At 41.6% G+C, this 27,377-nt stretch overlaps 1 protein-coding gene across 2 annotated transcripts in view; it reads left to right on the top strand.

Annotated features, from left to right (window-relative positions):
- Nucleotides 1-328: 328 nt before the first annotated feature.
- TMLHE (trimethyllysine hydroxylase, epsilon) overlaps nucleotides 329-27,377 on the top strand; it is an 88,788-nt gene continuing 61,739 nt past the window's right edge. For both annotated transcript variants that reach the window (XM_055438310.2, XM_055438309.2), the window contains exons 1-2: nucleotides 329-463; nucleotides 12,753-12,934. In XM_055438310.2, coding sequence (XP_055294285.1) covers nucleotides 12,754-12,934 — 181 coding nt within the window. In that variant the 5' untranslated portion in view covers nucleotides 329-463; nucleotide 12,753. The remainder of the gene's footprint in view (nucleotides 464-12,752; nucleotides 12,935-27,377) is intronic.

Below are 27,377 nucleotides of genomic sequence, written 5' to 3'. Positions count from 1 at the left end.
AGTGCTGTGTTCACGTAAGCTCAAGAGAGCGGCGGAGTGTACTGGAAGAAGGTAAATGCAGTGAACCTCAATAAAACTACCGGAAATAGGAGCATCCGAGGCCGAGTCCTGAAAAGGCAAGCAAGGCGACTTGGGTCTTACACACATCGTTTTATGGGTCCATCTATTTTGCTGTCTGCGACTGATGGTTCCCAATCTGCTAGGAATCGACCTCAGCGACCCGTCTCCATCCTGCTGATTCCAAGGATCCAGCGCGTGCGGCCACCCTTTGCCTGCCCGGCGCGAGGCCCCGCCCCTCGGCCGGAAGGAGCGGGGCGGGGCCTCCGGGCGGGGGAGGGGAGAGCGTGGGGCTAGAGGTTTCGGGGCCAAAAACAAAAGGGCGGGCGCAGGGCTGCCTTCGGAGGCTCTCCTCGCTTGCGATTCGTCCACTTGGCTGAATCGGGAGTCGCGACCTCTGGCACAGGTGGGTCCCGCCCCATGGAGCGGGGAAGGGGTGTTCTGGGTGGGTTCGATGAATGGCGTGGCCGAGGCGCTGGCTTGCAGGCCCCGGGAAGTGAGAGAGTGGCCGCCCCCTCCCTGGCTGCTTGGGCCCCTGGGCGGTGGTACTTACCTTCACCCTGGCACAGGAGAAGGCCACTTGTGCCTTGCCTCAGGGCTTCCGTTACACGGTGGGTGGCACTTGCGCGACCCGGAGCCCGGAGATCAGCGCGTGATCTGCTGGACCCAGTGCTTGGGAACAGCTTGCAGAGCTGCAGCAGCCTCGCTTTGGGACTGCTGCCCGGAGGACATAGTATCAAACTCGAGCAGACTTCCCCGCCCTGGGTCTGTCCTTGACTGTGGCCAGCTTTCAGCGAGTCCCTCCCATCTCCATGCTTCGCCTGGCTGGGCAGTGCAGTGGAAGCTGGAATTCGGTTGTCTGCAGGACCTTGCCGCACCGACTCTTTCTTGCTTCTGCCCAGATGGTACCCTTTATCGGCCCCTCCGGAGCAGGAAACCTAGCAAGAGGCAGGGCAGGGCAGGGCACTGGGGACGTTAGGCCAGGAGATCTCTCTATGTTATGCAAACAATTCTGCAAAGCCCAAGGAGGGTTACTTACTTTACCACCTGCCGGGAAAACTGGAAACATTAATTCAATGCCTTGGTTGAATGTTAACTCTAAAAAATGCCCTTCTGAATGCTTTACCATTAAAGAGTTTAACCAGATGATAAATCATTGTCCAAAACCTTATGGGTTGAATGAGCATTGTACACTGTCTGGCAAAAAGTCTAATCGGAAAGATTTGGGTGACTTAACTGTGTGCTCAAATGCTGCAAGACAGACCTGAGCTCTCATATGGAGGAATGCTTTCATATGCCATTCCCATAGAGTTGTCTTTTAGGGTTGCCTCTTAGCTTGGTATTTTCAGGAAACACTGTATTAAAAACTACACTTGATTTTGCATTAACTATAAGGGCAAAGGAGAACGCAATGGCAACCCACTCCAGTACTCTTGCCTGGAAAATCCCATGGACGGAGGAGCCTGGTAGGCTTCAGTCCATGGGGTTACGAAGAGTTGGACACGACTGAGCGACTTCAATTTCATGCATTGGAGAAGGAAATGGCAGCGCACTCCAGTGTTCTTGCCTGGAGAATCCCAGAGATGGTGGAGCCTGGTGGGCTGCCGTCTATGGGGTCGCACAGAGTCGGACACGACTGAAGCGACAGCAGCAGCATAAGGGCAAAGAATTAGAAACACTATGGAGGGACATGATGCTATCCCTCTAATTCCTTCTCTTAAGGAACTGGTGACAATGATAATGGCAACCATATATCATGCAAAACACTGTAATCTTCACAACCACAATAGGTAAATGTGTAAAGTATCTGTATGTGTATGTGTAAATGTGTTTAAGTATCTGTCATGATACTTAAAGATGTCATACTTTATCACATAACCAGTATGATGAAGGGAATGTTCAAAGGGTGGGTTGAGTCTGGGGGTGTCTTTTGCATGTCCCCCTGTTTCTGAGAAGAATGGTGGACTGGGAGGGATCACTTCCTGGTTTTAGTGTCTGTATGAGGAACCACAAGCAGCTCTGTATCTCTGCTTGTCAACCCTGGAAACAGCAGTAAAATATCCAAACTGATCACTCACTCTCTGCAGTGTTTTTGGCAGCTGTGTTTTCTGCCTGCCAGGATAAGGTGGGGTGGGGTGGACGCAGGCCCTGGGTGAATACACCCTTCTGATGGGAAGAGTCTCTTTCTGCTTGGAGCCAAAGTGAACACGGATCCACCAGCTGGGCACCATTGTGACCCTCTCTCTACAACACCACATGCCCCCCGTGCTCATATGTGCTATACATGCACCTGCAGTTGCCCACATGTAAAGAATTTGCAGGACAATTTACAGGCTTTGGGCAAAATCTGGTCTCTGCCACACCCACAGGGTTTAAACAAGGAGTGGCCGCCAGTTATGAATGCGAGTGTCCTTTAGGATGGGGTTCCTAATGATTTGCCAAGTGATCATTAGGGTGAGAGGGAACTTCTAGACATCTGCTGAGCCGATCTCATGGATAAGCGTAGGACTGGCTGTTTGGCAGGACCCCGTGGAGGCTTTGGCCATATTTTTACTCTGTTCATTCACACTGTCACTCCGAAGACAATCAATGAATGCTTCCTTTGTGCCAGGACACTGATCCACTCTGAGATGAGCAGCACAGGAGGACAGTAAGTTTGAGAGGATGACAAGAATTCAACTTGAAGCATGCTAAGCCTGAGGCATCCTCACTATTCCTCGTTCCTAATATCTGATCAGTGTAAAATCTTGACACTCTGCGTCCTGAATATATTTTTGTAAACCCACTGACTTCTCTGTCCTCCCCTGTTACTCAGAATTTCAACCCAGCAACACTCTTTCTGTTAATTACAAAACTGTATTAAAGGACCCAAGTCCTCGGTTGACCCCCAGTCCTCAGGGGAAAATCTCCACTCCTACCATAACCACAGCAACAGCAGCAATATTAACAACATACAGCAGCTCAATGAGGCGTGTATGAAGCCTAATGAATAATCAAGCACACGAACTTTCTGTTTTTCTCTCCTTCCCAAAGTGTTTTTAAAATTTTGTATTGAGATATAATTTACACACCATAAATTTGACTCCTTTTATGTGTACCTTCAAGGATTTTTAGTAAATTTCTCGAGTGGTGCAGCCATCACTGCATCCGATGTTAGCTATTTCTATCACCTCAATAGCATCTCTCTCTTGCACATGTGAACTTAGTCCTCATTGCCACCCCAACCCCCTTAGCAACCACTAACCCACATCATTTTACATTGTTTATATCCACATGCACCACCAGCACCATAGGAAAGTTCTAATTTCTCTACATCCTCACCAATATTTTATCATTTTTCCTCTTACAAAGTGTATAGCTGCCCTTGTGGATGTAAAGTAATATCTCATTTTAGATTTGCTGTGCATTTCCCTAATGTAAAGATATTGAACATGCTTTCATCTGTCTTGTCCATTTGTAAATGTTCTTTGAAGAAATATCTATTTAATATTTTGCCCATTTTTTCAATTAGGTTATTTCCCTTCCTATTATTGAGATGTAAGATTTTTTTAATATATTTAGGATGCAAGTGCTTTATCAGGTATATCATTTGAAAATATTTTTTTCCTATCTGTGATGTTTCTTTTCATTGTTTAAATATTTTTAGTTTTTTCATTTTTTAATGATGCCTTTTGAAAAGTAACGGTTTTGAATTCTGGTTAAGCTGAAGTTATCATTTTTCTTTTGCAAATTGTGCTTTTTCGTGTTGTATCTAAGAACTCTTTGCTTAATCCAAGGTCATGAAGATCTTCTCCTATATGTTCTTATGTAAGTTATATAGTTTAATCTTACATTTATTTCTAATCCATTTTTGACTTCTTTTGTGTGTGTGGTGTGAGGTAGGCGGTCTAAAGCAACCTATTTTTTAATGTATGATCTACAACACCATATTACTTCCAGGTGTGCAATATAGTGATTCGATATTTCTATACATTATGAAATTATCACCATGATAAGTCTAGTTACCACCTATCACCATACAAAGATATTATAATGTTATTGGCTATATTCCCTGTGTATACATTATGCCCACACAGCTAATTTATTTTGTATCCGGAAGTTTGTACCTCTTACAATCTCTTATCTGTTTCTCTCATCCCCCTTTACTTCCCTCTTCTCTGGCAATGGCCAGTTTGTTCTTTGAATCTATGAGCATGTTTCTGTTTTATTTATTCATTTGAATTGTTTTTTACATCTGACACATAGCTGAAATCATATGGTATTTCTTTTTCTCTCTTTGACTTATCTCACTCAGCACACTACTCTCTAGGCCCATCAGTGTTATTGAAGATGGAAAGATTTCATCCTTCTTTATGGCTGAGTAATATGCTATCATATATACATATCACATGTTCTTTTTCCACTCCTCCATCAATGAACACTTAGGTTGTTTCCATCTTTTGGATACTGTAAGTAATGCTGAATTTGTGGGCATTAGGAGAGAGGACCTTCAGTGTCCACTGTTGAGGCAGCTGGCCCCTGGGAAAGTCTTGCTGGACACCATGCAGGTGCAGAGCAGGACTCCCACGCCTTACCCCACTGGGCCCCTAGGGAGATGTGCCAGGCCCTTGGGTACCCATTCGCCTTATGTGGGGGCCCTGGTGGGTGGTGGTCATCTCGTGAGTGGACAGGGCAACGTTCTAGGCTGGTGATGGATGGAGACATGGGTCCTGCTCAGGGGGGCATGGAGAGTCCCCTGGACCCAAGAGTGCCATCCTATGCCATCTGCTGCGGCAGCCACTGGCAGTTGTGATTCAGACTTGAACCCGAGGGAGACAATCAGTTCCCCCATCGTACCAGCCGCGTCTTAGGAACCACCATTGCGGAGGTCCCAGCTGCCTTGCTGGGCAGCGTGGAGAGGCCACCTTGCCTCCATGGCAGGAGGTTCCATGGGACAATGCTGCTCCAGATCCTTGCACATGCATGTGCAAGCACAACAAGCCCCAGAGGAAAGCCCATGCCGCCCCAGCCCAGTTCTCCAGGTCGGGCTGTGTTCTCATGCAAATGTGCCAGAGGCCCAAGCTCTGAGCCCTGTCACCTCCTTGCAGCCTCAGGGCAGGCAGGAGAGAATGGTGCCCCTTACCCATCCAAGTGGGTGAGCCGGCTGTGAGCAATCCAGGAGGACTTCTGGTGTGGGCGCTGGCAGCGGGGTGGGAGTGGGGAACACTTTGAATCCAGTAAAGTGACCATCTCTGACCCCCCCCCCACTGGATGCCCAACACCTGGGAAGGCCTCAGTGTGCTGGGAAACCATGGAGTTTTCCCCCGAGGCCTGCTTGCTTTGGGAGACTTTGGTTCTCTTGACCTTCCTCTTGCATTCTCTAGAACTTTCTGGCCCAGCTGAGCAAACAGGGGGTTCTGCATTTGGCCCTGGACTCCCAGGGAAAAGTCATTCCATTTCCCTTTGCCCTGACCATACACCCACCCGTCTGATCTCTCCAACCTGTAGTCACAGGTCTGTTGTCTTTGGGGTTTGATGGTGGGTTTCTTTTTGGACTGTGCAGCTGGTGGGATCTCAGTTGCCTGTGCCTATGTGCTCAATTGGTAAGTTGTGTCCATCTCTTTGTGACCCCATGGACTGCAGCCTGCCAAGCTCCTCTGTCCATGGGATTGTCCAGGCAAGAATCCTGGAGTGGGTGGCCAGGTCCTTCTCCAAAGGATCTTCCCCACCCAGGGATTGAACCCTATGTTGCATCTCCTGCATTGGCAGGCAGATTCTTTACCACCTCACCACCTGGGAAATCTACCTTAGTTCTCCCTGACCATGGATCAGACCTCTGCCTCCTGCAGTGAGAGTGCAGGGTCTTAAGCACTGACCACCAGGTGAGATCTCAGGATGTGTGTTTTCTAGAGGGGACATGGTGATATATTTTAGGGGGCAGGTCTTTGCCCACTTAGGGATCATGTCTGGCAGGTGTATAATCCTCAAGAATGGTGGGGAAGGAATGGGCTTGGTTACAGACTCAGCAGATGCTGAAAAGGTGGGAAGGGAAGGCTGGGGGGGGCGCCCAGGGCTACCCAGGGAGCTATAAGCAGCATCAGTGTCTGGGGGTCCTCTTCCCCCAAGGCCCAGGGGTCCTCCCTTTGCAGAAGCATGGGGCCCAGGTGCCAAGGTGGGTGGCCAACATGTTGAGCCACGTGGTTGAACCAACACTCGCTGAGGATTCCTCTCCCGAGCCTGGACCTAGGAACAGCTGGCTGTGATCATACTCTGATGCTCGGGAAGGGACGTGTGTTTCTCCTGATGGAGGAGGGCCCGTTGTTACAGAGGAGCAGTCGAGGCTGGGGGCATGCTTGGGGAGCTTTCACTCCTTCCCCAGACCTTTTGCAGAGACAGAGTGCTAATGAGAGGGTCCCGGGGTCCTCCCCGACACGACTCCGAAGCTGTCACCCAGCAGATCGGCCCTCCAGGCTTTAGAGCTGTGTTGTAACGTGCTTGAGAGTGGGAGGGCAGGGAAGGACCCAACAACTCCCCTTCCTGTCCCTCACAGTTTGGAATGTGAAGTTTTGCACTTAGCTGTGCCACCTGTTGGTTTAATAAAAGTGGCTCAGAACCACTCCCTTTGTCACCAAGCCCACCTGGCCCTGGGACAGATACCTGCATCGGGTTGTTGGTGTTCAGAATCTCCCAAGGCTGTTCCCTGGAGAACTTTGAGGTCGGCCAGCACATCGTCCAGTTCCTACACATTTAAGGTGTTACTATACCCCATGCCAGGCCTCCCTGGTGGGCTGCTGGTGGTCCCCAGCTGCCTGACAGCCCCAAGAATCGTGGATGTATTGGCTCATCCCCACGGTCAGCACAGGTGGCGCTAGCGGTAAAGAATCTGCCTCCAGTGCAGGCAATGTGAGAGACATGGGTTCCATCTCTCAGCCAGGAAGATCCCCCTGGAGGAGGGCATGGCAACCCACTCCAGTATTCTTGCCTGGAGAATCCCATGGAAAGAGGAGCCTGATGGGCTGCAGTCCATAGGGTTGCACAGAGTCAGACAGGACTGAAACATTTTAGCATGGAGTGTGAGAATCCCTACAGCAGTGGCAGGATGTGTGAGAACCAGAGAAGATGGAAGGGAGGATTTTAGGAAGCATAGCTCTAACTTATGAATTAGATTCACATGGAAATGTTTTTTAAGGGTCACAACGGACGATCAGAATCATTTAAAAAAAATAATGCTGCATTGAAACACACAGGTGCATATATGTTTTCAAGTTAGTGTTTTTGGTTTTTAAGGTACGTGCCCAGGAGTGTGATTGCTGGATCATATGGTATCTCTGGTTTTAATTTTTTCAGCAACCACTGTACTGTTTTCCATAGTGACTGTACCAATTTACATTCCCATCAACAGTGACAGAGGGTTCCCTTTTCTCCACATCCTTAGCAATACTTGTTATTTGTTGGGTTTTTGATAATAGCCATTATGACAGATATGCGGTGGTATCTCATTGTGGTTTTGATTTGCATTTACCCTCTTCCACAGAGATTAGACCTACATCATGATGCAACAGCTCTCCTGGACTTCTCAGACTCTGTCTCCATTTTCTCTCACACATTTCCCCAGATAAACCACTTGTACAATCTGTGCATGCCATGGCACCTCCTTTTCAGAGGACCTGGACTAATGCAGTTGTCACATTACAGACTGGGATATTTCTCATAGAATATACATTTCTGGCTCCTCTCAAATATGGCAACATTAAGACTCTGGCAATAATTAGCTAGAGCTGAGTAGTGGCTAGGATTTTTGGACAGATCAAGCATTCTTCAATTCACCCCTCTCACCACAGTCCCCTATTGTCTCTTATGCTTTACCTATTTATGTTTCTTGCCTGGCCCCTGTGGGCATTTAATTTTGAAACTCTGATGTAAACGAGCATCCTCTTAACTCATGCAGTCCAATAGATTCTTGCACTAGTTAAACCCAGACAAAGATACATATGACAGATACAATCTCAGCTTAGAGCTTTTGCTTTGGCCTCCTTTAAACCAGAACAATATTGTCATGAACAATTCCCTTTTTGTTCAAATGTCATTTTTCTCAATAAAGTCTACCCTGATCACCATGTTTAAAAGTCCTACTTCCTTCAGCACACCCTTTTATCCTGCTGCATTGCTCTGACTGCCTTCTAATAATTATTGATTATGTTTATCTTTGTCCTTTCACTAGAAGATAAGCTCCATGAAAGCAGGCATTTTTGTTTTTTTTGTTCCCTGATAAATCCCAAGTGCCTAAAATAGTTTTTGGCACAATGTTGACCCCCGATAAATATGTGTTAAGTGAATTGAGCAGGAATAATGAGAGGAAAAAATACAGTAGGCAGAGGAAACCACATATGTGAAGGCACTGAGGCACGGGGCAAGATAGATGGGGCCAGGAGATGCGTCAATAGTTTTGTCTGCCCTCAAGGAGCTCTCAGCAAGTGGAAGAGAAAAGTAATTAAACGGGTAGCTGTTGGATGTGTTGTAAGCTCATAAGGGTATACACAAAGTGCTGTGAGAACACTGAGTAGGCAGCTCCTAACTCTTCCTAGGGGTGTTAGGAAGATTTTACAAAGGTGACATTTCAGCTAGGTCTCAGGCAGGAGAGTGATATGCTAAAAGTGTTTTAAGAAAATTAATCTGGCAGTAGTATGGAAGGTGGATTGGAATATGGATAGAATGCAGGCAAGGAAACCGTCTAGTCTATGGCAGTAGTCCAGGTATGAGCTGATGAAGGCATCTATAGGAATGGAAAGAGAAGAACAAATCTGAGAGACATTTGAAAGGAAAAATTGACAGAGGCTAAATGGACTCTTGGCTTTAAGCCTTTTAGGAGGAAATGCTTCTTCCTTAGCAATAACCATGCAAAGGTTCATATTGACCTATTATGTAATTGCTTACTCCGACTAGAATTTCTAGCGATTGCCATTCTCCAAAAGTTTCTCTTAGGATGATTGATAGTTGTTGGAATTTAATTTACATTAAGATGGTGTTAGACTCTAAAGATTGGGAAGCCCTCAAAAACATCATTTTGACCATGAAACAGCAAATTATGCTATTAAAGGAGAAATGAGGGAAGCCATGGGTTGCAGGGGAAGTTTTACAATGACCTCATAGGTGCTATTTTGTTTCTTTTTTAAAGAATAATGTATAAAACATAGAAAAGAAGGATGAATATAGCAGATGGCACGTGCCTAAAGGATTAGTATTTGGAAGGATTAAGGCACAAAATTACCTCAGGCTTGTATAAACACATATTTGCAAAGACAGAACAATGTTAATTATGTTCTCAGAAGGAAAAAGTACATGTGTCCTGGGATGGATAAGCTATAACTTTATATTGTTTAACAATTCCCAAAGATCAAAAGAATAAGAATAAGGAAAGATGCTTTAACACTTAATTTATATAAGTATACTACCACTTCTAACAAAGAAGGAGGAAGTTTTCAATCTACTAATCAATGAGCTAAATATGTCCTTGGTTGTCTTCTAGAGCATATTTTCAAGTAAACGATTACCTAGAAAATTGCAAAGTTATCAACAAAGACATTCCACACAGATCTAATTTTATTAGAGGTGTTTATGGAAATATGACAGCTATAACATGTACATTGAATGAATGCAATTTCAGCCAGATTTCAACAAATCTTTTATGATACCCTTGGGAACAAGAATTATGAAACCATATTCCATTGTGTAAATGTACCACAGCTTTCTTATCCATTCGTCTGTGGATGGACATCTAGGTTGCTGTGGTACATTTACACAATGGAGTACTACTCAGCGATTTAAAAGAATACATTTGAATTAGTTCTAATGAGGTGGATGAAACTGGAGCCTATTATACAAAGTAAAGTAAGCCAGAAACAAAAACACCAATACAGTATATTAACACATATATATGGAATATAGCAAGAGGATAACAATAACCCTGTATACGAGACAACAGCAGAGACTTGGATGTGTGGAGCAGTCTTTTGGACTCTGTGGGAGAGGGCGAGGGTGGGATAATTTGGGAAAATGGATTGAAACATGTATATTATCATATGTGAAACAAATCTGACGTGTTTGGGGGCTCCCCACCTCAACACTCTGCGGATTTAAGAGCCCGTTCCTTCCGGAAGTGTATAAATTAGCCTGGGATAGAACCTGCACGCTGAATTTACTAATTAAGAAATGAGAAACCAGAACTATAAAGGTGGCATAGAAATACAAGAAACTATTCTTAAGTAATCTTTTAAAACTTTGAACAGAGTTACAGATTTTTTTGTATTAAAAATAAAAAAAATTTAAAAAAAAACCATATTGGCGGGTTATATAATTAATACAATTGTGTATTAATAACCATACTCAAAGAGTGTTGATCGCAGACTATAAGCAATGGAAGAGTTTAAGATGGCCTATTTCAAACCCTACCTTTGGCTTGATCTCATCAACATTTTCATTACTTAAGTGAAGATTTAGAGCAGACACCTTTCCAGATTTAAAGATGCTATGAACCTCGAAGAAAATTATTTCAATCCAATGTCCACAAATGTTTATGAAATTCTAAGTACTATGAACCATGCTAGATGTTAGGGCACAAACATGAATGACCCATAAGTCTCCTGTTGAGATGTATCCAGGTCTTACTGGTAGGAAAGCATAAAAACAAATAATTTCTTTTTTTTTAATTTTTGCAATTATCAGAATTTAATTTTAGAGCATTTACATCCCTGCAAAAAGAAACTGCACACATATTAGCTGTCATTCCCCAATTCCTCCCTCCCCTCTTCTCCAGCTGGAGACAAGCACTAATCTACCTTTGTTCTCTTTGAATTTGCCTTTTCTGGACATTTCATATAAATGGGATCATATAGCATATGGCCTTTTGTGTCTGACTTCATTTTGTTTATATCAGAGTATAGCCAATTAACAATGTCATAATAAAAAGGCATACAATTTCAACAAAATTTATTCAGAAGGAAGACAGAGGCATAAACAGACTGATATGAGAGAACTAAAGAAAGCTGCCAGTTCATTCTGAGAATTTAGGGAAGAATTCTTAGATGAGATGATATCTCCACTGATTCTTGAAAGATGAATAGAAGAGAGTAGGAAGGGCTTCCACTTTAGAGGAAAAAATAACATGAACAAGAGTTTCTCACAATTTAGAAAGTATAGTAAGTCTGGGAAACTATGCACAAAGAAGTACAAAGAAGTAAATAATAGGAAGTCAGGCTGAGAGGTGGCTTAGGATCAGGTAATTGGAGGCATTACCTAACATGATAATTAAATTGGACTTTTCCCTGAACACCCTGTGCTTTAGTCGCTCAGTCATGTCTAACTCTTTGTGACCCCCATGGACTGCAGCCTGCCAGGCTCCTCTGTCCATGGGATTTTCCAGGCAAGAATACTGGTGTGGGTTGCCATGCCCTCCTCCAGGGGTGAAGACCCTAACCTATTTCAGAAACCTCCCTCAGTCATCAGCAAATTATCTTATGTCTCTAGCCATGAACTTGGTATATGTGATTGATTTCATCCCCCATCAGCATGAAATTCAGTTTCTTTATCAACTTATACCACATAGTAACATGTACACATCCACTCAAAGCAAGCATTTTTGCAAGGAGTTATTGAGAAGGTTCACACCAAGCTCCATATAGCTTCTCTGCGGTGGCATGACCTTCTCCTTTTTTTCCCACAGGATGAATGAATTCCTTTTAAGATCATATGCAAGTGGTGTTATTTTATTAATATTTATGAAAGCATCACACTCAGGGTGTCATCAACTCCGAGAAAGGTATTTTTGCCAATAGATATAGTTTATCCCTAATAACAATAATGATGAGGATGATAGTAGCTGACATATATAGGTCTTACTGTGTGACAACACAGTTCTAAGTACACTGAACCCATAATATAAGTATTATTGTTATACTCATTTTATAGAACAGGAAAGAGAGTCACCGAGAGTTTAAGAAACTCCCACAATTACACATAATCAGTGGAAAAGAAAGTTTCAAGGCGTCAAGATGAGGATGATCAATTGTGTCACAGTGATGAGTCCCAGAAGGACAAGATCTAAAAGGCAACCCTTATATGTGATTGGAAGATTAAAATTAGTGATTTTCTGAAGAACCACTTCAGTTAGATATTGGGATGGAAGCAAGATTACAGTGCATAATACGAGTGGCTGGTAAGAAAATAGAAGTAATGGTTACCGACCGCTTATGATTAGCTTTTCAGATTTTCTCCTTTAATGCTCTGTGCTTGAGAAACCTGTATACGAGACAGCAAAAGAGACACGGATGTATAGAACAGTCTTTTGGACTCTGTGGGAGAGGGCGAGGGTGGGATGATTTGGGAGAATGGCATTGAAACATGTATATTATCATATGTGAAACGAATCACCAGTCCAGGTTCGATGCATGATACAGGATGCTCGGGGCTGGTGTACTGGGATGAACCAGAGGGATGGGATGGGGAGGAAGATGGGAGGGGGGTTCAGGATGGGGAACACATGTACACCTGGGGCAGACTCATGTCATTGTATGGCAATACCAATACAATAATATAAAGTAATTAGCCTCCAATTAAAATAAAGAAAATCAATTATATTTTACATAATATAATGTTATTCCTACAGCCTTATAAACATTGTTTTATATTGTTACTAACACTCTTGTTGTTGAATTTTCTAGGATGTGGTGTCACAGGTTGTCCCACCTACAAAGCAGGCTCCAGGACCTGCTGAGGGGACGGGTCACATGTTGGGCCCTTCAACAGTCCAACTTCAAAAGCTTATTTCCACTAGCCATCTATTGGCACCATACAGCCTCCAAGTCTCTGAATTGTGTTTGGCAGCAACATGAAGATCATTTTGGTAAGACATGTAGAGACAGATACTTTATTTTTACTTGTGATAAAAAAGTAACATAAAATGTATCATCTTAACCATTTTAAGTGTAAACTTCAGTATATTTACAGTATATTCAGTATATTTACATCATTGTGCAATGACAGTTTTCATGTGGACTGAAAATACTTTCTGTGGAGTTGTGACAACTTCTAACCATGTATTTCCAGGATTCCTTTACAGTTTGCAAGAAGGACAGAAATAGTATGGGGTAATAGTAAAATCTCATTCAAGCTAGGGAAGGGAGGTCTGCCATGGTCCTCCCCACTTTGTCTCCCCGGGTCATTTAAGGGAAAAGGAAAGAAAAAAATCAAAGCCTCAGAATACAGGGGAGGGAGCTACCCTGGTGGCTCAGTGGTAAAGAATCCGCCTGACAATGCAGGAGACATGGGTTCGATCCCTGGGTTGAGAAGATGCCTTAAAGGAGGAAATGGAAACCCACTCCAGGATTCTTGCCTGAGAAATCCCATGGACAGAGGAACCTGGCAGGTGTCACAGAGAGATGGACACAATTGAGCGACTGAGCTTGAGTATACTATACAGGGGAGAGAATTTCAAAGACATAGACTGGAAATTCTACAACCAGGGAAGGTATTAAGTGGCAGAGAGGCCGAAAGCTTTACTCCTATGTTTTAGTTTCCTGGCACTGCTATGATTAATTTATCATAAACTAGTCAGCTGAGAACAGCAGAAATTTTTTCTTTCACAGTTCTAGAGGTAGAAAATCTGAAATGAAGTTGTTGGCAGGGCCATGTCCTCTCTGAAGCCTCTAGGAGAGAATTCTTCCTTCCCTCTCCTTGATGTTCTTTGGCTTGTGGCAACATAACTTCATTCTTTGCCTCCATCATTACATAACCTTCTTTACTTGGTCTCTTCTGTGCGTTCCAATTTCTCTCTCTTTATAAGGGCACCTTCGGTGGATTGAGGGCCCACGCCAATTCAGTATGACCTCATCCTGTCTTGATTGTCTTCAAAGATACTATTTCCAAATGAGGTCTCATTCACAGGTATTAGAAGTGAGAACTTCAACATATCTTTTGGGGGAATACAGTTCAACTCACAATACCCTGGAAAGGGCCAAAAACAACTGTGAGGACCATACTCCCAAGACAGACCCATGATGCACTCCAAAGACTTAGACTTAATCCCAAGATCAGAGAATTCCCTTTCCTCTCCCGACTCCAGCAAGCTAATAAGTCTTTGTTAAAATAGCAGTGGATGACAGCTACAAAGACTGTCTCTGAGGTGAAGCACCAAGAAAAGGGGCAAGGCCAAGAGGTGAGGTAAAAACAAGATCACTAAAGGGATTTAAAGCCTCTGGTACCCATAGACAGAGCAAACATCAGACACAGTGCAGCTCTTGGACAGATTGATATAAATAGTCACCATAAAGTACTATTTACTTCTGTATCTATTGCTCTATACAATATGTCTGGCTGTCAACAACAAGCACACAATTACAAACATACATGCTAAAAGGCAAGAAATAACACAAGTTGAAGAGAAAAAGCACCATCAGAACTAGACTCACGTGTGACATATGTATTGAAATTTTCAGTCCAGAAATTTAAAATAACTGTGGTTAATATTTTAAGGATTATAAATGGAAGAGGTAGACAAAATGGAAGACCAGATGGATAGTGTCAGCAGAGTCATAGAAAAATACAAGAAAGAATCAAAGGGAAATCAAAAGCATAGTAACAGGAATGAAGAATGACTTTGTGTGGCTTATCAGACACACCCAAGAATAGAATCAGTGAATTTAAAAATAGGTCAATAGAAATTACCTACACTGAAATGCACAGAGAAAATGAGAGTGGAAACAAACAAACAAACAAACAAAAAAAGCATAACAGTATTCAGGAAATGTGGAATGGTATCAAAAGTTATAAAATATACATGAATGGAATACTAAAAGAAGAAAGAAAGAACTAAGCAGAAGAAATATTTGACAAAATAATTTCTGAAAGCTTTCCAAAATGCATGACAAACACCAAACCACATATCCAAGAAGCTTAGAGAAGTTTAGGATACATTTTAAAAAACCATGCATACACAAACACAACTTAGGCACACTTAGGCAAAAGAGCAAAAACAAAGAGCAAATCTTGAAGGAAGTCAGAGGAGAGAAAAACAATTTACCTACAGAGAAAGACAGATAAGAATTACGTAAAGTTCTCATGAGAAACTATACAAGCAGGAATACAATGGAATGACAATTTTAAGACATTAAAGGGAGAAAAAAACTGCCACCTATGATTCTATATCCAGCAATCCTTCAAAAGTGATAGAGAAATAGACTTTCTCATCTAACTTCTCAAAATATTGTAAAAGAATTTCTTCGGGCAGAAGAAAAATTATATAGGTAACAAACTTTCAGTTCAGTTCAGTCGCTCAGTCTTGTCCGACTCTCCGCGACCCCATGAATCACAGCACGCCAGGCCTCCCTGTCCATCACCAACTCCCGGAGTTCACTCAAACTCATGTCCACAGAGTCGGTGATGCCATCCAGCCATCTCATCCTTGGTCGTCCCCTTCTCCTCCCGCCCCCAACCTTTCCCAGCATCAGAGTCTTTTCCAGTGAGTCAACTCGTCGCATGAGGTGGCCAAAGTATTGCAGTTTCAGCTTTAGCAACAAACTTGGATCTACATAAAAATAAAGAGTGTTAGAAAGGAATGAAGATAAAAAACAAACTTTTCTCCTTCTGAATTACATGAAATTTTAATTATTTAAATGGTAATAGCAATGTGTTTGGTGTTCATAGCACATATAAAAGTGAAATAAGGGACAATAATATGACAGGATAGGAGGGGGAAATTAAGAATATTCTATTTATAATACCAAGTTCTAACTAGGATGACAAGGAATCAGAACTCTTTTTCGTAGCTGCTGCTGCTGCTGCTAAATCACTTCAGTCGTGTCCAACTCTGTGTGACCCCATAGATGGAAGCCCACCAGGCTCCCGCGTCCCTGGGATTCTCCAGGCAAGAACACTGGAGTGGGTTGCCATTTACTTCTCCAATGTGTGAAAGTGAAAAGTGAAAGTGAAGTCGCTCAGTCGTGTCCGACCCTTAGCGACCCCATGGACTGCAGCCTACCAGGCTCCTCCATCCATGGGATTTTCCAGGCAAGAGTACTAGTGGTATGCAAAATACTATACAACTTTGAGTGACACTTTAGATTTATCTAAAGGTGGGCTTAGATTATTTAAAATGTACATTGTAAACATTTGGAAAAATAATTTTAAAATGTTTTTTAAAATAGTGTGAATAATAAATCAAGAAATGAGATAGAATGGAATCACAAATATACAGTGAAAATCAGAAAGGCAGAGAAAGAAGAAAAAAGAAAGGAAGTAAGGAATAAATACAACTATAGAAAACAGCAAGAAGGCAGATTTAAAGTCAACTACATTGGTAATCTCTTCAAATATAAATTGTCTGATCACACCAGTCAAAATACAAACATTGTCAAAATGAATCAAAAAATATTCACCTATATGTTGTCTACAAGAAACACGCTTTAAATGTGGATAAAAGTTAAGGGATGAGGTGGGGACAGAGGATATTTGTATCTCTCTGAACCTTTGTCTCAGTTTTGCTGTGAACCTAAAACTACTCTAAAAAAATATAGTCTTCTTAAATGTTTTTCTTTAACTTAAGTTGTTGTTGTTGTTCAGTTGCTCAATCATGTCCGAGTCTTTGCAACACCTACCCCCCCATGAACTACAGCACACCAGGTTTCCCTGTCCTTCACCATTACCATATCCTGGAGCTTGCTCCAATTCATGTCCTTTGAGTCGATGATGCCATCCAAACATCTTGTCCTCTGTAATTGTCTTCTCGTTCCGCCTTCAGTCTTTCCCAGCATCAGGGTCTTAGCCAATGAGTCAGCTCTTCCCATCAGGTGGCCAAAGTATTGGAGCTTCAGCTTCAGTATCAGTCCATCCAATGAATATTCAGGGTTGATTTCCTTGAGGATTGACTGGTTTGATCTTGCAGTCCAAGGGACTCTCAAGAGTCTTCTCCAACACCACAGTTCAAAAGCATCAATTCTTTGGTGCTCAGCTTTCTTTATAGTCCAACTCTCACATCCATACACGGCTACTGGAAAAACCATAGCTTTAACTAGACAGACCTTTGTCAGCAAAGTAATATCTCTGTTTAATATGCTGTCTAGTTTGGTCATAACTTTTCTTCCAAAGAGCAAGTGTCTTTAAATTTCGTGGCTGCAGTGACCATCCACAGTGATTTTGGAGCCCAAGACAAGAAAGTCTTTCACTGTTTCCATTGTTTTCCCGTCTATTTGCCATGAAATGATGGGACCGGATGACATGATCTTTTGCTTTTTGAATGTTGGGTTTTAAGCTTTTGCACTCCTCTTTCACTTTCAGCAAGAGGCTCTTTAGTTCCTCTTTGTTTTCTGCCATAAGGGTGGTGTCATCTGCATATCTGAGATTATTGATATTTTCCCCTGAAATCTTGATTCTAGCTTGTGCTTCATCCAGCCTGGCCTTTTTCATGATGTACTCTGCATGTAAGTTAAGTAAGCAGGGTGACAATATATAGCCTTGATGTACTGCTTTCCCAATTTGGAACCAGTCCATTGTTCCATTTCCTGTTCTAACTGTTGCTTCTTGACCTGCATGCAAGATTTCACAGGAGGCAGGTAAGGTGGTCTGGTATTCCCATCTCTTTCAGAATTTTCCACAGTTTGTTGTGATCCACATAATCAAAGGCTAGAGCCAGACATCCTGGAGTCAGAAATCAAGTGGGCCTTAAGAAGCATCACTATGAACAAAGCTAGTTGAGGTAATGGAATTCCAGCTGAGCTATTTCAATCCTAAAAGACGATGCTGTCAAAATACTACACTCAATATGCTAGCAAATTTGGAAAACTCAGCAGTGGCCACAGGATTGGAAAAGGTCAGCTTTCATTCCAATCCCAAAGAAGGGCAATGCCAAAGAATGTTCAAACTACCTCACAATTGCACTCATCTCACACATTAGCAAAGTAATGCTCAAAATTGTCAAAGCGAGGCTTCAACAGTGCATGAACCGAGAACGTTCAGATGTTCAAGCTGGATTTAGAAAAGACAGAGGAACCAGAGATCAAATTGCCAACATTCACTGGATCATAGAAAAAGCAAGAGAGTTGCAGAAGAACATCTACTTCTGCTTCATTGGCTACACCAAAGCCTTTGTGTGGATCACAACAAACTATGGAAAATTCTTGAAGAGAGATAAAAGTAGAAATAAATCCACAATTGCATTTGGAGTTTTTAATACCTCTCTCAGTAACTGATGGGCTTCCCAGGTGGCTCAGACAGTAAAGAATCTGCCTGCAGTGCAGTTTGATCCCTGGGTTGGAAAGCTCCTCTGGAGAAGGGAATGGCAGCCCACTACAGTATTCTTGCCTGGAGAATTCCATGGACAGAGGAGCCTAGTGAGCTACAATCCCTGGAGTCATGAAGAGTCAGACTCAACTGAGCAACTAACACACATACACACACACAGTAACTGATATATTAACTAGGTACCATGAACCAACTTGATCCAGTTGGCATTTATAGAACAATCCATCCAACAACAGTAAAGTACACATTGTTCTGAAGTGTAAATGAAGCATTCATAAAGGTAGACCACATTTTGGGCCATAAAACAAAGCTCAAAATTTAAAGGACTCTAAAAAACATATAGAGACCATAATGGAAAAAAAAAAACAACTAGAAATTAATAACAGAAAGTTAGAAAAGTCACAAATATTTGTAACTTAAGTTATACGTTACCTTTAAATGTATAAGAAGTCTCAAGGAAAGTTAAATATATCTCAGTCTAAGTGAAAATGAATATACAACTTATCAAAATCTGTGGTAAGCTACTAAAGCAGTAGTTGGAGGCAGATGTATGGCAATAAATACACACACAGAATCTGTGCAAAAAAGCTACAAAACACTGATTAAAAAATGAAAGGACATAAAAAACTGAAAACACATTCCATAACCATAGATTAGAAGACTCAATATTGTTAAGATGTGAATTCTCAGTATGTTCTACATGTTCAATGCAATCCCACTCAAAATCCCAGCAGACATTTTTTTGTACATATTAACAAACTGATTCTAAAATGTATGTGGAAAGACAAAGATATCAGAATAGACAATGCACTTCTGGAAAAAAATTAAGTCAAAAGGCTTAAATTGCCATAGTATGGTTGAACCCCTTAAACAACGCAGGGGTTAGGGGTACCAACGTTTTGAGCAGTCAGAAATCTGATTGTAATTTATAGTTGGTCCTCTTTATATATTCAGTTCATTCGTATATGTGGTTATACATCCACAGATCAAACCAACTGCAAATCATGTAGTACTGTAGTATTTACTATTGAAAAAATTTATATAAGTGGACCCAAATCATTCAAAGCCACGTTTTTCAAGGATCTCCTTGCAGTCCAAGGGACTCTCAAGAGTCTTCTCTAGCAGCACAGTTCTAAAGCAGCAATTCTTCAGTTACTAAAATCCAAGAAAACTGGTGATACTAAATGCTGACAAGAATGCAGAACAATAGGAACTCCTGTTCATTGTTGGTGATAATGCAAAAATGGTACAGCCACTCGAATAAAATTTGGTAGTTTCTTATAAACGTGGACTTGCCAGCAGTTGCTTTTCTAGGTATTTACCCAATTGATTTGTAAACATATGGCCACAGCAAAAACCCACATGTGAATAACCACATTATTCATAGTTGTCAAAAGCCGGAAGCTATGAAAATACCCTTCAACAGGTCAATTAGTAAATTATAGTACATCCATGCTGCTGCTGCTGCTGCTAAGTCACTTCAGTCGTGTCCGACTCTGTGTGACCCCATAGATGGAAGCCCACCAGGCTCCCCTGTCCCTGGGATTCTCCAGGCAAGAACACTGGAGTGGGTTGCCATTTCCTTCTCCAATGTGTGAAAGTGGAAAGTGAAAAGTGAAAGCGAAGTCGCTCAGTCGTGTCCGACCCTTAGCGACCCCATGGACTGCAGCCTACCAGGCTCTTCCATCCATGGGATTTTCCAGGCAAGAGTACTGGAGTGGCTTGCCATTGCCTTCTCCAACAGTACATCCATGCAATGGAATAAAAAGGAATGACATAAAATCTATTAAAGGCAAAACTATAGGGACAGAAAACAAATCAGTTACAGATAAGTATAGAGGGATTGCTAGAATGAATCAATGTGGTATTGCATTATACTTAGAGACATCAGTATAAACTCATGTTTAGCCTCATATAGAGAGATATGAAGATACAGAAATAATTCCAATTGGCCCTTGAACAATGCAGGAGCTATGTGTACCAATCCTCCGTGCAGTTAAAAATGTGCATATAAATTGTACATTGCCCTCTGTATATGTGGTTCCCCTCTATCCACATTTCTGCATTCTCGAACCAACCACAGATTGTATAATAAGTAGTATGTACTATTGAGAAAAATTCTGTGTGTCAGTGGACTTGTACAGTTCAAAGCTGTGTTGTTAAAGGGTCAACTGTATAGATATGTTTTTACACATAGATTATTATATTTTCTAGCTCTATCCACTAAGAGGTCCTGGGAATAATGACACCCCAGTAGCAATGAGCACACCCAGATCTTGGTTTCTAATACCATTCTCTAGTGAAAGGAACCAAAGCCCTTTGGAGATTGGATGATTGCAGGGCTGGGCCAGGGAAGATACAAGATGAGCCTGGAGCATCTTGTAGTTTCAGAAATTAAGAAAGCTCAAGAAAAATGATGAGGCAGTGTTCAAGGAACACAGGAGCTAACTGAAAGAACTTCTAATGGCCAAACCTGGAACAGCTTGAGTAAGAAAATAAATGATGTACTATTGGATTATAACACAAAATATAAATATCCATGAATCCATGCTGATATAAATAAATGACTGAATAATGGGGAGAGTAGATAGAAATCTCCCATACAAAATAATTTCAAATAACTTATATAGATGTTCCTCCTCCCCCAACAGTGGAGGTGGCTCTTAACTCCTCTGTCCTGGAAGGCAGGCTGTACTTAGTGATTTGCTGCCAAAGAATAGAGTGTAGAAGGAGTGGGGGAGAGTAACTCTTAAGAAGAGAAACCTAGCAAACACTACCTTTGATAGTGTATACCAGTGATAGGATTCTCACTTCTGTAGCTATCTCCCCCAAAACTTAAAACCCCAATTTAAACACAATAAAAGTATTAGATAAACCCAAATTGTAGGACATTCTAACAAAATGCCTGACTAGTACCTCTCAAAACTCTCAAGATCATCACAACCAAGGAAAGTTACAGTCCAGAGTAGCCTAAGGAGACATGACTAAATGTAACCTGGGCCCTGGATGGGACACTGCAACAGAAGAATGACATTAGGGGAAAACTAATAAGATTAAAATATTAGGAAAGCAGTACATCAAGGTTGTATATTGTCACCCTGCTTATTTAACTTATATGCGGAGTACATCATGTGAAACGCTGGGCTGGATGAAGCACAAGCTGGAATCAAGATTGCAGGGAGAAATATCAATAACCTCAGATACGCAGATGATAACACTATAGTGGTAGAAAGGGAGGAGGATCTAAAGAGACTCTTGATGAAAGAGGAGCGTGAAAAAGCTGGCTTAAAACTCAACATTCAAAAAATGAAGATCATGGCATCCAGTCCCATCATTCATGGCAAATAGAAGGGGACAAAATGGAAACAGTGACAAACTGTATTTTCTTGGACTCCAAAATCACTGTGGACATTGACTGCAGCCATGAAATTAAGAGATGCTTGCTCCTTGGAAGAAAAGCTATGACAAAACTTCACAGCAAATTAAAAAGCAGAGACATCACTTTGCCAACAAAGGTCCATCTAGTCAAAGCTATGATTTTTCCAGTAGTCTTATATGGATGTGAGAGTTGGACCATAAAGAAGGCTGAGCATGGAAGAATTGATGCTGTTGAACTGTGCTGCTAGAGAAGACTCTTGAGAATCCCTTGGACAGCAAGGAGATCAAGCCTCCTGGAAATCAACCCTGAATATTCATTGGAAGGACTAATGCTGAAGCTGAAGCTCCATTATTTTGGTCACCAGACGCAAAGAGTGGACTCATTGGAAAAGACCCTGATGCCGGGAAATATTGACAGCAGGTGGAGAAGGGAATGACAGAGGATGAGATGGCTGGATGGCATCACCAACTCAGTGGACATGAATTTGAGCAAACTCCAGGAGACAGTGAAGGACAGGGAAACATGGCATGCTGCCCTCCATGTGATTGCAAAGCGTCAAACTTGACCGAGTGACTGAACAACAACAAATGATTCAAATAAATTTGGGAATTTAGTAAATAATGTATCAATATTCATTCATTGTCAAAAATGTATCATACTATTGTATGATAATAGTAATTGGGGAAACTGGGCAAGTGTTATATGTGAATTATTTGTCTTTACACCTTTTCTATAAACCTAACACCATTATAAAATTAAAAACAAGCTTATTAAGAGAGAGGGAATTGGAGAAGGTAGTGGAAACCTGGAAACCAGGGGAATATTATTTTAAGATGGAAGATATTACAACATGTTCACTGATGAGAATGATCCAGTAGGAGGGGGAAATTTGATTCATAAATGAGAGTGTTGGCCTTAAGTGCACAGATATTTTAACCATACTAACAAGAAAGAAGGCAGAATATATGTGTACAAATATATGTAAGTGGCTGGATGTGGAGTATGGATTTGTGGAGATTGTCTTCTAATTGCTTCCGTATTCAAAAGCAAGGTCATCAGTTGAAAGTGGGAAGGGAAAGGTTGTATTGGCAGTTTGAGGAGAGAATAGACAATGTATAATAGTGTTCTCAGAGAGTGAGTGAGTGATTATACTAAAAAGTTATGCAAAGACTGTTTGGCAGTGTTGAGTACTCATTTGATATTTTTGGTGATTTTGAAATGAAAGGAACCAACACAGTTTAACATTTTTTTCTCTAACAATGTTTAGCTGATTGGCTGCAGGCATAGAGGAGGTGTTGACTTGAATTTATCAGGGTCCGAGTTTTGTCAGGGAAGCATGGTAGAGGGAGATGGGGGGAGAGAGTTAATGGTGTTTGCAAGGAATTGATGAAAATGACAGACCATGGAAGCTGCACCCTGCAAGGAGGGAAGAAAAGACATTAAAGGAGACAAGATGATGGATAACAAAAAGAAACTTATTGTCAATTGATTGGAGATCTTTGTGGAAGTGAAGGATTGTTAGAGTGAACAGTGCCTAAATAATTGAGCTGGAAAAGGAACACTAGGTAGAATATTGGGTGTTTGAAATGAAAATTCTGAAGGTATTACAATTAATGATGATGAATTTGCCAAGAATGATGACACAGAAGGGATGACAGGGGTGACAGTGGAAGGCAGTAAACTGATCATCATTTATTTAAAAATAAAAGGTGACTCAGGAGATGCATAAGTTTCAAAGCAACAATGAGTCAACTACAGGATTACTACAGCCTTGTCTTGTTTCCCCAAGGATCCAAAAACTAGAGCCAGTTTTCCAAAGTTCAATCTAATTTTACTACTCTGATTTTTAAAATCACTTTATAGAGGCCCACTGTTAGAGATGGTGATTGCCTGAATGTGGCAGGAGGAAAAGGTGTAAATGGAGATGTCATATGTATTTCAGAGTGATTTAGAAGGTGGAGCCAACAAACTTTGATGATTGATTAAATGTAGGTTGCCAGAGAGATGAGTTAAGATGAGTCCAAATTTTCTCTTCTGTATTGACATTTTGGCCGGGCCTAATTAATAAACATTTGTTTGGTGCCAACTTTACACAGAACTGAGAACTAGAGAGCCAGAGATGGTAGTTCATACCTTAATGTAAGATGTAGTATCCATTAAATATAAAATGAGTAAATATAACAAGCATAAACAGCTTATGCCATATGCAAATTAAGTTGATACTTACCAAATAATTAATTTCAATAAAAATGCAGAGTTAGTCAAGAGTCAAGGAAGCTTCTTTGCATTAATTTAATTTTTAGCTAGATTTTGAAAGAAAGGGTGGTCACTTAATTACAGGAGACTATAATTTCAAGCAGAAAAATGGCAAGAGCAGAAACTTTTAACCCAGATATCTAGTAGGGCAGGAGAAGATCATCTGTAGTTTTGATGAGAGGATCATTCTCATTTCTGATGTGCGACCTATGTTGGACTCACCAATAGGATAGCTTCACCACTGGTCATTGATTTACCCAACAAGCATTTAATGAGCATGTACCAGAAGCCAGTCATTGTGATAAGTGCCAAGCACACAGTGATGAAAAGGACATGTTCCCTATCATCAAGGTACTGTCTTATAGCAAAAACATGGACAATTATAAGGCAATGTGATAAATGCTTTTAGACAACATATAGAGTGCTGTAAGAACAAAGAGGAGAGGTACCTAACCCAAACTAAAGAGTTACAAATGACTGCTTACAGAATCTTTGCAGAGTCATGAATATTAAATATGAATTAGGCAAGGGGAAAATGGGGAAGAAGGTACGGATAAATGTTCCATTCAGATGGAACTGCATGTGCAAGAGCTTGAAGGATACAGAGATATCCTATTGGCTACAGGTGGAACTGAACCACTTTTATCACTCCAAGGAAATGGTTCTCAGTAGTTTAATTTATGAATCCCATAGAAATTTTGTTACAAGCTACAGATTCCATCCATAGAACCGATGCTAAAGCTGAAACTCCAATACTTTGGGCACCTCATGCAACGAGTTGACTCACTGGAATAGACTCTGATGCTGGTAGAGATTGGGGGCAGGAGGAGAAGGGGATGACAGAGAATGAGATGGCTGGATGGCATCACCGACTCGATGGACATGAGTTTGAGTGAACTCCGGGAGTTGGTGATGGACAGGGAGGCCTGGCGTGCTGTGATTCATGGGGTCGCAAAGAGTCGGACACGACTGAGCGACTGAACTGAACTGAACACACATACTCACACACACAGTTTTACGTATCATTCCATGGATCCTAAGTCAAGAATTCCAACTTCTGATTACTACCAAATAATAGCCCCATTTCAAATTATCAGCAGTTGTTACATCATTTCTTATTTGTTGCTCACTTGCTGTGTCATGTCAGACTCTTAGTGACCCCATGGACTGCAGCACACCAGGCTTCCCTGTCCTTCACTATCTCCCAGAGTTTGTTTAAACTCATGTCCATTGAGTCGGTGATGCCATCCAATCATCTTATCCTCTGTTGGCCCCTTCTCCTCCCGCCTTCAATCTTTCCCAGCATCAGAGTCTTTTCCAAAGAGTCAGCTCTTTGCATCAGGTGGTCAAAGTATTGGAGCTTCAGCTACAGCAGCAGTCCTTCCGACCAATATTGAGGGTTGATTTCCTTTAGGATTGACTGGTTTGACTTCCTAGCAATCTGAGGGACTCTCAAGAGTCTTCCCCAACACCACAATTTGAACGCATCAGTTCTTCAGCGCTTAGCCTTCTTTATGGTCCAACTCTCACATCTGTACATGACTACTGGAAAAACCATAGTTCTGACTATACGGACCCTTGTAGGCAAAGTGATGTCTCTGCTTTTTAATTCACTGTGAATGTTTGTCATAGCCTTTCTTCCATGGAGGAAGTGTATTTTAATTTCATAGCTGCAGCCACTGTCCACAGTGATTTTGGAGCCCATGAAAATAATATCTATCACTGCTTCCTCTTTTTCCCCTTTCATTTGCCATGAAGTGATGGGACCGGATGCCATGATTTTAGTTTTTTGAATGTTGAGTTTCAAGCCAGCTTTTTCACTCTCCTCTTTCACCCGCATCAAGAGTCTCTTTAGTTCCTCTTCCCTTTCTGCCATTAAAGTGGTATCATCTGCATGTCTGAGGTTGTTGATGTTTCTCCCAGAAATCTTGATTCCAGCTTGTGATTCATCCAGCTCAGCATTTCACATAATGTACTATGTACATAAGTTAAATAAGCAGGGTGACAGTATACAGCCTTGACACTCTCCTTTCCCAATTTTGAATCAATCCATTGTTTCATGTAAGGTTCCAGCTGTTGCTTCTTGACCTGCATACAGGTTTCTCAGGAGGCAGGTATTCTCATCTCTTTAAGGATTTTCCACAGTTTGTTGTGATTCATACAGTCAAAGGCTTTAGCATAGTCAATGAAGCAGAAGTAGATGTTTTTCTGGAACTCCCTTGTTTACTCCATGGTCCAATGCATGTTGGTAATTTGACCTCTGGTTCCTCTGCCTTTTCTAAACCTAGTTTGTACATCTAGAAGTTCTCAGTTCACATACTGCTGAAGCCTAGCTTGAAGAATTTTGAGCATTACCTAGCTAACATGTGAAATGAGTGAAATTATGTGGTAGTTTGAACATTCTTTGGCATTGCCCTTCTTTGGGATTGAAATGAAAACTGACCTTTTCCAGTCCTGTGGCCACTGCTGAATGTTCTGAATTTACTGGCATATTGAGTGCATCACTTTAACAGCATTGTCTTTAAGGATTTGCAAGAGCTCAGCTGGAATTCCATCACCTCCACTAGCTTTGTTTGTAGTACTGCTTCCTAAGGCCCACTTGACTTCACATTCCAGGATGTCTGGCTCTAGGTGAGTGACCACACCATCATGGTTATCTGGGTCATTAAGACCTTTTTTGTATAGTTCTTCTGTGTATTCTTGGCACCTCTTCTTAATATCTTCTGCTTCTGTTAAGTTCTTACCTTTTTCTGTCCTTTAGTCATGCTATCCTTATGTTAAATATTCCCTTGGTATCTCTAATTTTCTTGAAGAGATCGCTAGTCTTCCCCATTCTATTGTTTTCCTCTATTTCTTTGCATTGTTCACCTAAGAAGGCTTTCTTATCTCTCCTTGTTGTTCTCTGGAACTCTGAATTCAGTTGGGTATATTTTTCACTTTCTCCTTTGCCTTTTGCTTTTCTTTTTTCCTCAGCTATATGTAAAGCCTTCTCAGACAACCACTTTGACTCATTTCATTTCTTTTTCTTTGTGATGGTTTTGGTCACTGACTCCTATACATAGTTACAAACCTCTGTCCATAGTTCTTCAGGCACTCTCTCTATCAGATTTAATCTGTTGAATCTATTCCTCACCTCCATTGTATAATCATAAGGGTTTGATTAAGGTCGTACCTAAATGGTCTGGTGGTTTTCCATACTTTCTTCAGTTTAAGCCTCAGTTTTGCAATAAGGATCTCATGATCTGAGCTACAGTCAGCTCCAGGTCTTGTTTTTACTGACTCTATAGAGCTTCTCTATCTTTGACTGCAAAGAACATAATCAATCTGAGTTTGGTATTGATCTGTGCATATGTCTATGTGTAGAGTGATCTCTTGTGTTGTTGGCAGAGGGTGTTTGCTATGAGCAGTGCATTCTCCT

Source organism: Moschus berezovskii, chromosome X (genome assembly GCF_049115385.1).
Source record: "Moschus berezovskii isolate FMDL1 chromosome X, NW_MosBer_1.0, whole genome shotgun sequence".
Lineage (NCBI taxonomy): Eukaryota > Metazoa > Chordata > Mammalia > Artiodactyla > Moschidae > Moschus > Moschus berezovskii.
This window is presented reverse-complemented; position numbering and strand designations above follow the sequence as displayed.